This window comes from Sebastes umbrosus, chromosome 10 (genome assembly GCF_015220745.1).
Source record: "Sebastes umbrosus isolate fSebUmb1 chromosome 10, fSebUmb1.pri, whole genome shotgun sequence".
Taxonomy (NCBI): Eukaryota; Metazoa; Chordata; class Actinopteri; order Perciformes; family Sebastidae; genus Sebastes; species Sebastes umbrosus.
This window is the reverse complement of record NC_051278.1, coordinates 1,046,416-1,062,160: the sequence shown is the minus strand read 5'-3', so window position 1 is coordinate 1,062,160 and position 15,745 is coordinate 1,046,416. Positions and strand designations below refer to the sequence as shown.

Below are 15,745 nucleotides of genomic sequence, written 5' to 3'. Positions count from 1 at the left end.
TCCCTCTCTGTAGTCTCTCCCCACGCTACGCCAAGTATCTGTCTGACAGATCAATGATGATTGATGACCGAACACATCTCTGTCTCTGTCTGTCTCCGTTTCTCTTGACTTCTCTTCCCCTCACAGACGACGTTGTCTCCTTTCAAACAATATCTAATTCATATTTAATGACCGAGTGCATTTAGCTCCGTCTTCACCTCCTTCTCTCGGCAGAAACTCTGCCAACACTTGAGGGAGGGAAGAGCATCTCCGTTCATTAATTCATGCCTTTTCTACCTCCTTCTCTGCTCCCATTAGTATTAATTATGTGTTATCACCTACCTTTTTCTGGTTCGTTCTCAGTCGGTTCTGAGATGTGATTCCCAACAGAAAACTGTGACACTCCTAGAAACCTAGAAAACAGCAGTTACTGCCGGTTCATTAGGAGTAAACTGGAATATGGAGCACACTTTGTTCCCAGAGAGGAGAGATGATTACTGTGTTGAAAAATGATCTATTCCTATAAATAAAACATTAGGAATTAAACTTTAACCTCAAATATTTGATATCAATATCTCATCTGACTCTTTGTCTTCCTCCAGGCAGGAGTTCTTCCCCCGACAGCCAGCATCTGGTGTCTCTGGGCAGCCTGTTAGACGACCAACACTGGCACCACGTCACAGTGGAGCATCACAGCACTCACCTCAACCTCACCGTGGACAAAAGCACACTGTGGGTGCAGATCCCACCAAGGTTCAACCACTGGGACCATGACCAGGTGTGGGACGCACAGAAAACAGAAAAACACCCATTTACAGTCAGTCTTATTGGTTTATATTCGCGTCTGTATGTATGCTCATGTTTTCTCCCGTACAGATGAGTGTGGGAGCAGCAGACCAGGGCCTCGGCTCTCGGAGGTCAGCCGGGTCAAACAGAAACTTCCACGGCTGTTTGGAGAACCTGGTTTACAACGGCGTGAACCTGGTGGACCTCGCTAAACAGAGAGACCAGCGGGTCACTGTGAAGGTAAACTGAAAGGCCTGTGTGTTTATATTCCCACACATATTCCAACAAACACAGGACTTTCAACCCGGAGACCGGTGTTCGTGTCCCAAAGTGTGTTGAGTTATTTTGAAGTTATGTTTGTGACGTGTTTTCCATACTTATGTTACTTATTTTAAGCCCAACCATGATGGTTTTCCTAAAGCTAACTAACTGGTTTTGTTGCCTAAACCTAACTTGCAGCCGTTTCAAGGTAACGATGGGTTGTTAAATTACACACGAAAAGCCTAAAATGCGTCATTATGACACGCAGAATGTTCTTAAAATGCCGTGCTATTTATACGACTTCATATGAGACCAGGCTGCTGAATCTTAATCTCTGAAAAAGTAAAACTGTTATCTTAAAGGGAACTTATTAAAATATTAAAAAGTAAGGGACATATCTCCTTTTACTGTAAATGAGAAGGCATGTTGGTGTGTTTGTCTGTGTGTGTGTGTGTGTGTGTGTGTGTGTGTGTGTGTGTGCGTGTGTGTGTGTGTGTGTGTGCGTGTGTGTGTGTGTGTGTGTGTGTGTGTGTGTGTGTGCATGTGTGTTTGCGTGTGTTTGTGTGTGTGTGTGTGTGTGTGTGTGTGTGTGTGTGTGTGTGTGTGTGTGTGTGCGTGTGTGCGTGCGTGTGTGTGTGTGTGTGCGTGTGTGTTTGCGTGTGTGTGTGTGTGTGTGTGTGTGAGCTGCTGCAGATCACGGCTGAATCTCTGCGGTCGTCTCCTCTTCAGTCTGCCTGACTGTGTATCGCTTTAACTACCCCACAAAGAGCTTTTAGATTTGATCAAGTGTCGGTGTGTTGCATACTTTACTGAAAATAGAAACCCAGCAGGGAAGCTAGGATGTAACACGTCACAGTCGGTGCCCCGGCAGTGGACTTACTGCAATTACTGCTTCTCAAAACTATGAGCCTGCATACAGAGATGACCAACAGCTCCCACTTATTATTTCTCCCTCTCTCACCCCTCCGTCTCCCCCATCCTTCCTCTATGACCTTAAAAAGCTGCTGGGTGACATTGGTGCCTTCGGTTTGATCTCCTGGTGCTTATTCTAAGCCTGGCTATTATCATTATGGTAATACTCTCCTGCTCTTTAAGGTGACTTGCTGATGAGATCTCGGTGCATCGGGGCGCCGCCATGCAGCCTTGGAAATTAATTCAAATTCAAGCCTTATCGTGTTTTCCCTCTTTTTGCTGTAATAATTTCTCACTCGCTCCGTATCTTATCCACTCTCCTCCTCCTTGTCTCCATCTATCTCAGGGCAATGTGACCTTTTCCTGTGCTGAACCCATTTTTGTTGCCATGACGTTCACCAGCCCCCAGAGCTTCCTCCGGTTGCCAGGGGCGACGGAACCGTCATCCACAGGCGCGTCGGTGGGGCTTCAGTTTCGGACGTGGAACAAGGCGGGGCTGCTGCTGACCTTCGATCTCCCAAAGAAAGGAGGTGCGGTCTGGATGTACCTGAGCAGAGCCAGGCTCCATCTACAGATCCACAAGGCTGGCAGGGCGCCGCTGGAGCTCAGTGCCGGTCAGTCTGACCACAAACCTCCGACTTCCCTCACCTCAAGTGTCTCCATCTGTGTGCAGTTACATCACGGTCCAGATAACTTTCAAATGTCCACAGCAAGAACTGCCTTTATTTGGCTTTTATAAGATAAGATAAGATAAGATAAGATAAGATAGAACTTTATTAATCCTGAAGGAAATTCTTGTGCCAGAGATCGCTCAAAATTACAACAAGTTCAAGTGTATAAAATAAAAAGTACTATTTCTAGCACCAGTGCCTAATAGAATAACAATAAACTAAGATACATTTAGTAAAATGAGTAAATAAGATAAGTAAAGTAAAAAAGGTAAAGTAAACTTAAAAAACAGAAAAGGAAGTAATATTGCACACAATAAACAGTGATGTTGCACATGATATTGAGATTATATTTGTCCTCAGTGTCCGGTGTTTTCAGCTGTCCTTCCTGCAGAAGGGGGAGGAGTTATATAGTCTGATGGCCGCTGGTAGGAAAGACATCCTGTGGCGTTCTGTGGTGCACCTCGTTGGTTTCGGTCTACGGCTGAAGGTGCTCTGGTGTGACTCCAGTGTGGCGTGCAGAGGATGAGGTTTCCTCAGCATCCTCCTCTCCGACACCTCCACCAAAGACTCCAGTTCAACTCCCAGGACAGAACCTGCTTTCCTGAAGAGCTTGTTGAGTCCGTTAGCGTCGGCTGCCTTCACTCTGCTGCACATTGCAGCGTAGAAGATGACGCTGGCCACCACTGAGTGATAGAACATCTGCAGCGTGGTTCTGCAGACGTTGAAGGATCCGAGTCTCCTGAGAACAAAGCAGGCGGCTCTGACCCGTCTTGTAGAGAGTCTGTGTGTTCTTAGACCAGTCCATTTTATTGTCTAAGTGGACATCCAGGTACTTGTAGTCCTCAACAATATCCACTTCTGTAAGGCTTTTCTTCAGTGGCTTTTTTCAGGAAACTGAACACTTGATCCAAAGGTTACTTTCTATGTTCACTATGAGACACAGAGCTGAGAGGACACAAACACGTCTGCACACATTTCCAGTAAGAAAAACGATGAAAGTAAATGTCAATCTGAAGCCTGGAGAGCAGAAAAATCCATCAGGCCATCCTGCTGTAGAGTGTTTGAGCCAGAGAGACTGAATCCTCACCACTTTTAACAGCATTGATCTGTATCTGAGCTCGACCTCTGACCCCGATCAATAAGTCTTAACCTTCGTGAAATTAAAATCCAGACAGTCAATATATGTGTATCTTTGTATGCAGCATGCTGTTTCTTCGTGTGTGTCGTCAGGTTCAGCTCTGAATGACGGTCAGTGGCACTCCGTGGAGCTGATCTCCAGACGAGGACATCTGACCGTCTCCGTGGACGGAGGCGAAGGAGCCACTGCTCACGCCAGTCCGCCGTTTCCTGTTACCACGGGAAGTCAACTCTTCTTTGGAGGTAAGAGAAGAATAAATAAGTGAGCACATGAATGAACATACAATCTGCAGAGGTTCTAATTATCATTGAAGACTTTTAAACTTCTGGATGGACGTTGTGGTTTCCTCTGATGTTTGTTCCTCTCCTGAATGCAGGATGCCCCGCTGAAGGGAGCAGCCAGGACTGTATGAACCCCTTCAAGGCTTTTCAGGGCTGCATGCGTCTGCTGACGGTGGACAACCAGCCCGTGGACTTGATCATGGTGCAGCAGAGGCTGATGGGAAACTACAGTCACCTGCAGATGGACATGTGTGGCATCATCGACAGGTCAGACTTTAAAAGAAACCATTTGTTTGATCGTATTTTACCAGGAGGAGGTTGACCGGAGCAGATGCTAAATGATAAATTGGTTTATTTAGTGTGTGTTAGAAAGCATTGTCAGAAAAGAGGATCACTCTTCCGTTAATCTCCCTCTGAAGGCTCCGTGACCGGTTTCCTGTGAAATGGGGTTACACATGTATTATTAGAAAGCAGCGGATCGGGAATTATGACAACAGCGTGCCCGTCTCAATGCGTCCCAGAATGTTTCCTCGCTAAGAAAACAATCCAGTTATTGTTCTGTCTGTATGAGACGTACGGTAGCTTCAATTCTCCGAGCTGAAATGTGGTTTTGTTTTCTTTGTTTCTTCACAATGTGATTTATTTGTGAGAACAGAGTTGGTTGGCTCTGTGCCTCAGCGTGTGATTGAGTTGGGAAGTATTCTGGGATATATATTTTTTCAGAGTTAGTGTCAGTGGATAGGGGATTGGTAGGTTTGATAAAGACTTCTTCTTCTTTGCCCGGTTTGCTTTCTGCTTCTGATGTTCCAGTTGTTGTTGCCAGATGATCATCATCATTATAGCCTTCTGGTGGATTTCTAGCATGGAGGGCTCCGCAGGCAACACGCCTGATATTGTTGGCGAGATGTTGAGCCTTCTGAGATTTTGCTCCTCTGGCTGTTGGCGTCAATGAGAAGGTTTGCCCCAGGCGCGAGGTGAAAAAAGTAAATCTGTCAGAAGAGAAGGCCTGTGTGGACAAAAATAAGTTGGAAATCGCTTTGTTGGCGAAAAACTTATAGAGATTTGGGCAAAAAGCCGACAAACTAAACCATGCAGTTGATGAATCTGTCTTTATTTTAGACCGACACGAGTTACTTTAAAAGTTTCTAGGGAGTTCCAGAGGTGGCGAGTTGCGCTGGACGCCCCTCATTTGCATAAAGTAGCCTAGACCTCAACTTAATGCAATTTGTGCCGCCTCGTCTCTTAACTCGCGCCGCCACGCTGGGAATTGGAATGGGAAGCGTGGAAAGGACGGAGGCTGTGGACACGTACCATAACCTGTTAACGTGGGCGGCGTAATAAAAAGCAACAGGTTCCTCGGCACACACGCACGGCTCACATTGCCAGTGTGTCCACACAGTAAAACACAGATATTGTACACTGAAAAATCCATCACCACCGCCGGACAGAATCGTTATTATCGACGTTTCCGTATCATCAAGTATCGGAGAGAGCGTGGCCTCTAATATGTCTGTGCTGCAGAAAATGTCAAGTCCAGCTCCGCTGTGACAGTTTAATGGTGTGTTGTGTGTGTGAGAAATAACACGTTGCTCTCAGAACATGACATTAGACGGGTTTTTCCAGATCATTAGAGCCCGCTGGTGTACGGCGTACATATTATCCTCTGAGCAGCTGTTGTTTCAATAAAATGTCAGCTTGAAAAATATAGATTTGAACTCCACACAACCCCTCACCTCCAACCTACTCGCCTGAAAGAAGCGCTGCTCCACCGATCATGAATTTATCAGTGGACTCGGGGAAAAGACGATTGTTCTGCAGGATGTGCGTATGCATATCTGTAGATAAGACACAATTTATTTATTTAGGAAAGCAAAGAAATTGGTGCTATAAACCCGAACTTCACCATCTGACAAGCGTGCTTAGTCAGGCTTCTTCTAACAGTGAATTTCCCACTGGCTAAAAGATTAAAAATACATGCTGCTCTCCCTCTCCCTTTCTCTTTCAGTCTCTCTGCAGTCACAATTCGCTGACCTCATTTCCTCCTTCCAAATATGTTTACCCAGTCGCCGCCGAGCTCCATTCATCCCCAACTTTCATCCCCTCTGTTGCTCCCTCGCTCCTTCCCCTCCCTTAAATCCGTCCCTCAACCTTAATTCCCCTTCCTGGATTTCTCTCTCTACAGTAGCGCCGCACTTTTATCTCTTTCCTCTCATTGTTTCTCCTGTCCTAACCCTTTCTTTCTTTTTCTTCTTTTGTTTTCACTTCCACTTCCTGACACATGCAGGGATGACATTGAAAAGGAAGAAAAGTCCAAGTTAACAGCAGCAGAGTTTACTCAAACGTGTATTTTGATACCACAGTCCATTCTAAAAGTTACGTGAAGTTGGAGGGCAGAATAATAACAACAGGACTATTTTCCAATCGGATAAATTCATTGCAGAGTTCTCACAAACACAGACAACAGCTGCTCTACAGAGGACAATACAGGTAAACTGTGAGTTTAGAGAGCTTTGTTCCATTCAGTGTTGTCACAAAGACGCTTCAGATGAGAGGAACACTTTTGTGAGTGCCTTCGCCTCAGCTGTTATTGGTGTAGGGATACGTTACTGAGCACATACACTTCACACTGCTTCACACACACACAGTTACACATAGTGCTCCAACGCACCATGACTCACCGCTATTGTGGAGCAGCAGCGTAACATCATTATGATTGGCCCCAGCGCAAATTTTCTTGGACTCTCGCCCCAAAAACAAACACACACACATGCACATACAACCACAGTTGTGGAGAGGCTCACCAATGCGACTCCCACCCTGCAAACCAGCCTTTGAGCAGCACGGACAGCAGCCGGAGCGCCACATCTCACATTTCACAGATTACAGATTACAGATTTAAATCCTGATCTGATCCCACTCAAAGAGAAACATGTACTCAACCATTAAAAGTTCATCCTGCAGGCCTTTCTCTCAGCATAGTCATTAAACAACACCGCTCAAGAAGACTGCGTGAAACGGTCACCGTGCGAGAGGGCCCACCTACTGTACAAAAGTAAAGCAGCAAAAAATGTCCTTCCCACATGAGCCCCTGACAGCTTCTGCGCCTCCAACCTGATCTCAAGGGCGTATCAATAGCACGACATTACAAAGACATTCTGCGTGTCATGAGGACGCATTTTTGCCTTTACGCGTGGCAGTTGGATGCAACAAAACCAGGGTAACAGCCGTAGTTAGGTTTAGGAAAAACATCATGGTTGGGCTTAAAATAAGCACGTAAACTAAGTAAAGTACAGAAACAACGTAACAGAATTACGGAAAACACGTCACAGACGTCTTTCACTTTTTTAGGACACCAACACCGGTCTCCTGGTTAAAAGTCGTGTGTTTGTTGGACCCATCCACTTCCCCTCGCACCTGCATGCAGTCAGTACAGACTACATGGCGTACAAATGACACGGCAAAAGCAAGAACGGTGTTCTAATTGCACATGAAGAGACTTGCGATTACTGTGTCATACGCCATACGCCTCTGTGCAGCTGCATCGGTTGCACCGTCGATATTTACGCCATTAGAGGGAAGGAAGGAAGGAAGGAAGGAAGGAAGGAAGGAAGGAAGGAAGAGCATTTCTGATTTACTCCTTCTGTCTACAGTCTAGTCAATCTTATATCCATGCACTGAATGTAGAACATTTAAAAGTAGGTTAACAAATTCCTAGAAAAGATACAACCAACGATGGAAGGTAAAAGTCTGCCTAGCCACAGCTTGATATTGCTTATGCCTCTGTGCTACTAAAAACACGTAAAAAAGCCGTACCGTTGCGATGGACATATACTTTCATTACGTTGATAAATGAGGCGGCGCAGCCAGAAAGAAGCAGCAGGTGGATGTTGAATGCAGTAAAGAGTAAAGGTGTTTAGGTTAGGGCGACGAAAGAACAAATACATTTCCTCTTATCTCTATCTTTAGTGATCTCGGCTCAGGTTCCAGCTAAAGAGGAAAACTTTTAGTGGAAGTTTTGGGAACCCCCTTACCTTAAAGGGACTGTAACTTCTTACACATATAAATCAATCCGGGTCGGTGTCCCATCGCGTGTGTCTCCGCTGTTCAGACTCAGACTCCAACACAAACTCCAGTGAAGCACCAAAACCTCTTGGTTGTATCTAGTGAAGCTGTTAAACAGTGTTGGCCGCGGTCGGAGGACGCGGGGGAGACCGTAGCTTTGGTCTCCAGGACCATAGTTTCTGCTGTCCTCTGCTCCGCTGCCTGCCTTCACTCACACACCGCGCTCGTCCTCTCTCTCTCTCTCCACCTCTCACGTGCATGCTGCTCACTCCACACTGCAGAAGAGTTAGTTTAGCTCTGAGAATATCTAGTGAATGTTCAGTGGACGTTTGTGCAGAAATAACTGCTGCAGCTCCTCCAGACCAACAGAGGTTTCCCGTGTCTTGTGAAGTGACGGGGCTCCGCAGAGAGAAACGTTATCGTCTCCGACCAATACTCCGGTGTCTTGGTGACGTTCTTTCTAGATTTAGTGACGTTTGGAGCTCGTGCTGCTAACTACTAACTACTGTCATTAGAAAAGAGTTGGCAACACCGGGCTGGGATTATTGGTTGGATAATTTTTCAAATCTAGTGTACTCTTGCTGCTTTCTCAGAATCACCAACTCTAAACTACAAGCAATACATATATATGCAATAAACAGTCAATCAAAATGTAGTCATCCACAATGGTTGAAGAAGTAGTCCGATCTTTTATTTAAGGAATAGTAGTAATACTAAAGTGTAGAAATACAAATAAAAGTCTTGAATTTAAAGTTTTAGTACGATACGATAACACTTTATTGTCAGTTTGAACTGAAATTAATTTTGCATCCACAGGCAGCTCAATTTGAGAAAAAGTACACATACAATAGACATACTGTTACAAATAAGACTTGTACATACAAGACAAAGACCAAAACACATCATAATTAACCAATTAACCATACATAACACATTGAAAATGCTCTTGTTGTGAGCTGCTTGAAAGGACGGTGTCACCGGTTGGCCAATGATCTTCCTACTCCTTATGCAGAACGTCCCATTTCAGAATACTGCTTATTACGACATTGGATCCTAATTACTGATGCATTAACTGTTCATCACTTTAATGTTGCAGCTGATAAAGGTGGAGCTCATTTTAATTACTTTATATATTTATATACTGTTGGGTAGCTTGTGGATTTGTCTGCAGGGATCAATAAAGTTTTATGGTAAATGGACTTGCATTTATATAGCACCTTTCTATTCCTCCGGCCGCTTAAAGCCCTTTACACTCGATGTCATGCCGTGCATGCTCCTTGCTCATATAATCAAATCATTTTCACACTGGCAGCTCAGCTCTCGAGAGCAATTTGGGCTTCAGTATCTTGCCCAAAGGACGCTTCGACATGTGACCGGAGGAGCCGGGGATCGAACCGCCAATCTGGACGACCCGCTCTAACTCCTGAACCACAGCCCGTTGTATTTTGTATTATTAATCTGAATCTGCAAAGTAGCTAGTTACTAAAGGTATCAAATAAATGAAGTGGAGTATATTTCCTTCTGAATTGTAGTGGAGTAGTATAAAGAGGTAGTAATGGAAATGCTTAAAGGAGCGGGGTCGTATGAGGTACTTAAAGTCAGTGTATTACTACTGTTATGACGGTCGGTGTGCCCGCCAGCATCGAGAAACAGACAGGAGCACCGACATCGGAGCGACGCCATGTACTGCTGTGGACGGCAGGAAAACATTTCCTACTCCCCTCCAACGGGGAACTGAACTGTTCGCCATCGTAAAACATTCTAAATATAGCGTATAGTTAAACGTATATTTATTTTAGGTGTCTAAAAGGTAAAGAGGGGTATTGGGATAAAGTCTAAATGTGTCTCTCTCTCTGTCTCTCTGTCTGTCTCTCAGGTGTTCTCTGAGTCACTGTGAACACGGAGGCAGCTGCAGCCAATCATGGAGCACCTTCCACTGTAACTGCTCCGGCACCGGCTACAGCGGAGCCACCTGTCACAGCTGTAAGGGCACCGAGCTTTGTTGGTTGCTGTTGTTTAAAGGTCACACTCACAATATGGACTCTCTGTGTGTGTCTGTGTAGATGTGTACGTTTGCTCTTGTTCACATGTTTTTCCTGTAATGAGACAACCTGCTGCTAACGTTAGCGTTGAGGTCCCTGCAGACATTGTTGTGGCAGAAGGTCAGTCTGAGATCAAACCTCTTTCCTGCAATCATCACTGTGTGAGACTCGAGAAGTCTCAGTGGACACAGAGAAAGAGAGGAGGTATAGAGGAGGAGGAGGAAGATAAAGAAAGGTTTGAAAAAGAGGGTCAAATAAGAAAGAACATATATGGATCTACTGTAAGAGAGACTCTTCATTAGTGCTCTGATTCAGCCGTGAAGCAGATTCTTCTTTTGCCTTTTTTCACCATCGAATCCTTTTGAGCAAAGTATGACAGCGTGTTTGTATTTACGTGTGCTTTTCTTTTACTTTGCAAAAGCAGTGCTCAAATATAGTGTTACTGTTCTGTTATAAAGACCAAAGTGCTGCTTTGGCAAGCCAGTATGTTCTCCAGACACTTAAAGGTGCAGTGTGCAGGATTTGGATCTAGCGGTGAGCTTGCAGATTGCACCCAACTGAAACTTCTCCCAAGCGTGTCGAGATACCTTTACAGCCTATAGCCGGGTTTCCACCATAAGGAACTATAAAAGGTTCCTTCAGCCCACTGTTAGACCTGCGAAGATTAGGCAAATTAGTCCACTGACGTACGAAAAAACAACATGACCTGAGACGAGGGCTGCTGGTGGTCACAGCGGTAAACACAGTCTGCAGCCTGCAGCTCAGTGTGTCGCCTGTTTCCTCTAAAAAACACGCTGGAAAAAATAAACGTCAGCTTTTGTCTCACTGTGACGACGGTTACTGCTGCATATATTTACTGCTGCATGTATTTACTGCTGCATATATTTACTGCTGCATGTATTTACTGCTGCATATATTTACTGCTGCACGTTGGATGCAAGGAATGAAATGCAGAGGAGGAAAATGAAACTAAGAGTGTCCGTCTCCTCAGTAAATCATCTGTTGAGTGTTTGAGGGTTATTTATTTGTGCTTTAGAACGTTAACGGCGTGAATCAATCTTTTCTTTCTGTCATTCACACGATCGCCGTGATACGTCTCGCTCTCTCTTCCACCCTCAGCACCATCTCTCTTCTTCTCTCCGTCTTGTTTTAAATGAGTCAGGAAGCCGACAGCAGAGCCTAACATTACTTTTAATGTTATCAAACAGAGAGAAATGATCTCCCCTCGTCCTGAAATGCTCCTAAATCGATATTAGAGTACTTCCTTGTTTTATGAATGAAGCGGTACAGTTGAAGCAGCGACGCTGTGTGTGTGTGTTCGACCAATCAGGGCGGTCATCCGTGCAAACTCCACCCTGAAACTTCCATTACTTTCAGAAACCCCGACCAGGAACTTCTTGGGTGGTAAAAGGTCCCGAGAACTTAATTAAGACCTTGGTCCCTGCGGTCGAAACGCAAAGAGCTCCTCAAAAGGTTCTTAGTTCCGGGGAAAGTTCCTGCGGTGGAAACGAGGCTTTAGTGGGGTCTCGACTGGAAGAGAATCTCAGCCCTCCTGTTGCTTGTAATCAGTCAAAGACGTTACAGTGGTAAAACGGAAAGTCTGACATTTTTTGGAAAATGCGCAGACTTGCTTTCTTTCTGAGAGTTTTGGTGAAAAGATAAATAAAACCCTCACATCTCTCCATTAAATATGAAGCTACGTAAACAGCTTGTCTGGCTTCAAAATCCACCTGACGGCACCTAAATCCACCTTAAAAATGTCTACAAAGCTTCACAGTGTCAGCTACAGGACATCACATTTAGAAAAGCAATTTAGATTTTTGAGTTTGATAGTGGAAATAAACACGTCTGCTTTAAAAATATGAAATTGCATTACAGCAGTTTAATATGTCTTATGTCTTGTGAACAAAACGCTGATGTTCCAATGACAGCTACGGAGGATAACATGAATATAAATGAGTGTGATGATGTTGTTGATGATGTTGTGTGTCTCTCTCTCTCTCCTCAGCGATATACGAGCCGTCCTGTGAGGCGTACAAACACAAAGGCAACACGTCGGGTTATTATTACATTGATGTGGATGGCAGCGGACCCGTCAGACCACAGCTGATCTACTGCAACATGACAGGTAGCTGACACAGAACTTCAAAACACAGCGGTGTGTGTCCGGTCTCTTTCATCCTGCCTGTCAGTCCTGCTGAGTAACACAAATAGAAATGAAAAATAAAATACACATGTTTTGTTATTTCCTTCCGTCTGTCTCCGTCTGTCTCTGTCTCTCCGTCTGTCTCCGTCTGTCTCCGTCTGTCTCCGTCTCTCCGTCTCTCTCCACCAGAGGACAAAACGTGGATGGTGATCCAGCACAATAACACAGATCTGACGAGAGTCCGACCGGCGCCGGGGAAGAATCGGCACTCGGCTCACTTTGACTACGCGTCCGAGGAGAAGCAGCTGGCGGCCATCATCAGCCAATCAGAGCACTGCGAACAGGAACTGACCTACCACTGCAGGAAGTCCCGCCTCCTCAACACACCGGGTAATATTCTGAGACACCACAAAGACATTATTTAACACTTTCAATATGAAAAAGGAAGATGGATTAGGACATGCATATGAATATAACTAAATGATTGAATGTTGGATCCTGCAGACGGGCCTCTGCTCAGCTGGTGGCTCGGCGGTCCAGGTGCAGGACAGGTGCAGACGTATTGGGGCGGAGCTCCACCCGGCAGCCAGCAGTGCTCCTGCAGCCTGCAGCAGAACTGTGTGGACCCCAAACACTACTGCAACTGTGACGCTGACCGCACCGAGTGGTACTGTATTCTTTATTTACATCAACACCATTAGAGACTATTATGCTGCTCTTAGGCGAGACACTAAAGGCTTCCACTATTTGGCTTCCACAACATGCAACCATCCAAACTACACATGTAGGTCTTTATTTCACTACTTTGTCTATTTGCGTCTATAGATTTCTCCAAAATTCTCCCAAAGTTAGCATTAGATAACGCCTCATTTGCATATTTAAACATATCAGAAAACTTGTAATAAAAAATGGTCTTAATGTCAGTAATCAACTGGGGAAGATTTCATGGTGATGTCTATTAGTTAAACATTTTTATACACACGCAACAACGTAGTCGGGGGTATATAGCGCTCCACATGTCCGTCCTTCCGTCCGTTTGTGTGTCACACTTTTGTTTCCGGAGCACTCCAAAACTATTTAAAGGGACTGTTTGTAACTTGTTAAGCGTATAAATGTACTAGGTCGGGACACATGCGCGCTCGCGTGTAGCTGCTGCCTCTCCTCCTCTGCCTGCTCGCCTTCACTCAGACAGAGCGTACGTTCTCGCTCAGCTCGCTCCACCTCTAGACGTGAACGCGCGCTCACTCCACACTGCAGAAGAGTTAGTTTAGCTCTGAGAATATCTAGTGAATGTACAGTGGACGTTTGTGCAGAAATAACTGCTGCAGCTCCTCCAGACCAACAGAGGTTTCCCGTGTCTTGTGAAGTCACGGGGCTCTGCAGAGAGACACGTTGTAGTCTCGTTACCAACCGGGTGCCGGTGTCTTCCCTGCTCTCTCCGGCTGCGGGCGGAGAGAGCAGGAAGACTCGCTTCAGTGCCCCACTACCTCAGCCTGTGCTGAGGCAGGAAAAGCCAACAGTAGGATCAGATCTAAATCATGTTCATGGAGAAACCTTCGTCTGGTCAGCTAACATTACTGCCAAGCAGCTGAAATATAGAGTGATATTGTGCTTTTAGCTGACGTGTGTCGCCTCACTGTAATGAGCGATGCTCCTTCATGTCTATTTAGAGCGAGTTAGCGCGAGCTCGACGCTGACTTTAGTTGATTTCACGGCCACAGGTGTTGCTGTTAAGAAGCATTTCTGAAAGTTACAAATAGTCCCTTTAACTTAGGAACTTCAAAGTTGGTGTGATGGTTGACAGTGTGGTCTAGTTGTGCCTTTTGGGGGTTAGATGTTCAGGGTGCCATTAGTTAATTAGTTAATGCCCATTAATTCCATTAGTTCCAAAGGGGCAAAACCTTTGGCCCTACTTTAGTAGAGGTAAAGCAGTGAGCGGGGGGGTATGTGAGCCATGCACACTTTTATCTTGTTTTACAGTATTCAACCGTCACCTGTCTTTCAAAATGTAGTGAATTTAACAATCCATATCTTTAAAGGCTGTTTTCTCAAAATGAGTTGTTTCTCAGACGCTGAGCCGTAAATCTCCTCTTCAGCATCTCTTACATCCACCAACCTTTACAGTTTCATTCCTCTCTACAGTTTATCCTGAAGGAGCTTTACAGAGGAGTTTGTTCATATATCATTCATAGCCTGATTTATGTAACATTTTATTCCTAAAAACATGGAGAAATTATTTTGTTATGGCTGTTGAGTGTTTTCTGATCTATGAAGTGATAAAAAAAGATATCTAAAAGTCTTTTGACTCTCATATGACAACAAAATGAAACAAGAATTTTGAAATGTATTTAAGGAGATACTTTACTTCTTTACGTTACTCTTCACTTTATTATCTTTATATACTTTGCATACTGTTTTACAAACTATATGTACTACTTCTCTATACATTCTATATTCCTGTATATATATATATATTTAGTACTTCTCATCATGCATAACCTGTACATACTACATCCTGTTTACATTCAACATTCTGAAATACTGTCCTCAACTAAATTACAAATTTACATTTACATTACTATTTTATATTTACTTATGTTTATATTATAACTGGTCTATTTTATGCCTCAGATTATCATTTTGCTTTTACTTTTACTTGTGTGATTTCCCCTTTTATATATAAATATGTATTTTATGAGCATCGTTGAGGGAACATGAGACCAAAGATTTTTTGGAAATAGTGATGATGATTTTTCCTTTTTGCTCCCAGATCATCTCTCTTCCTCTTCCTCCTCTTCCTCCTCTTCCTCCTCTTCCTTCTTACGCTCTCTCTTCTCTTTCTCATCCGTCATATTTTGCTCGTAGTAAAAGTTCATCTTTTTCCTCCTCTAGTCTCTTTAAATACAGCTTCTTCTTCTTCTTCTTCTTCTTCTTCCACGTCGTCCTCTTCCTCGTCTACCCTCCAGGGCTAATGACTCCGGCCTGCTGACCAATAAGGAGACGCTCCCCGTCAGATCTCTGGTGCTGGGTGACGTCCAGAGGCCCGGCTCAGAAAGCGCCTACAGGGTCGGACCTCTCCGTTGTCATGGAGACAGTAAGTCGTAGGTCCAGAGGCCTCAATGTCACCTTGTACATGTTTGTGAAATGACGCATGTGTGTGTGTGTCATGTCTCAGTACTGCCCAAGAATTAGTGACATTTGAATGCTAATGAATTGTGATAGTGAGCTGAATTTTAAACTCAATCCTCGACAGACCGCGATTAATAGTTTTTCATTTATTTGCAGAAAACGTCTGGAACGCTGCGTTTTTCGACAAGGAGACGTCGTACCTCCACTTTCCCACCTTCCACGGAGAGCTGAGCGCCGACATCTCCTTCCTGTTTAAAACTACTTCATCCTCTGGCGTCTTCCTGGAAAACTTGGGCATCAAAGACTTCATTCGGATCGAACTCGGCTGTGAGTAAAGC

General features: G+C 44.6%; 1 protein-coding gene across 1 annotated transcript in view; it reads left to right on the top strand.

The window, feature by feature from the left end:
• LOC119496186 (contactin-associated protein-like 4) overlaps positions 1-15,745 on the top strand; it is a 93,954-nt gene that overhangs the window by 54,209 nt on the left and 24,000 nt on the right. The window contains exons 6-16 of the mRNA XM_037783307.1: positions 582-757; positions 856-1,005; positions 2,285-2,552; positions 3,840-3,989; positions 4,124-4,295; positions 9,967-10,073; positions 12,141-12,260; positions 12,468-12,668; positions 12,783-12,945; positions 15,245-15,372; positions 15,564-15,734. Of these exons, the coding sequence (XP_037639235.1) occupies positions 582-757; positions 856-1,005; positions 2,285-2,552; positions 3,840-3,989; positions 4,124-4,295; positions 9,967-10,073; positions 12,141-12,260; positions 12,468-12,668; positions 12,783-12,945; positions 15,245-15,372; positions 15,564-15,734 (1,806 nt within the window). The remainder of the gene's footprint in view (positions 1-581; positions 758-855; positions 1,006-2,284; positions 2,553-3,839; positions 3,990-4,123; positions 4,296-9,966; positions 10,074-12,140; positions 12,261-12,467; positions 12,669-12,782; positions 12,946-15,244; positions 15,373-15,563; positions 15,735-15,745) is intronic.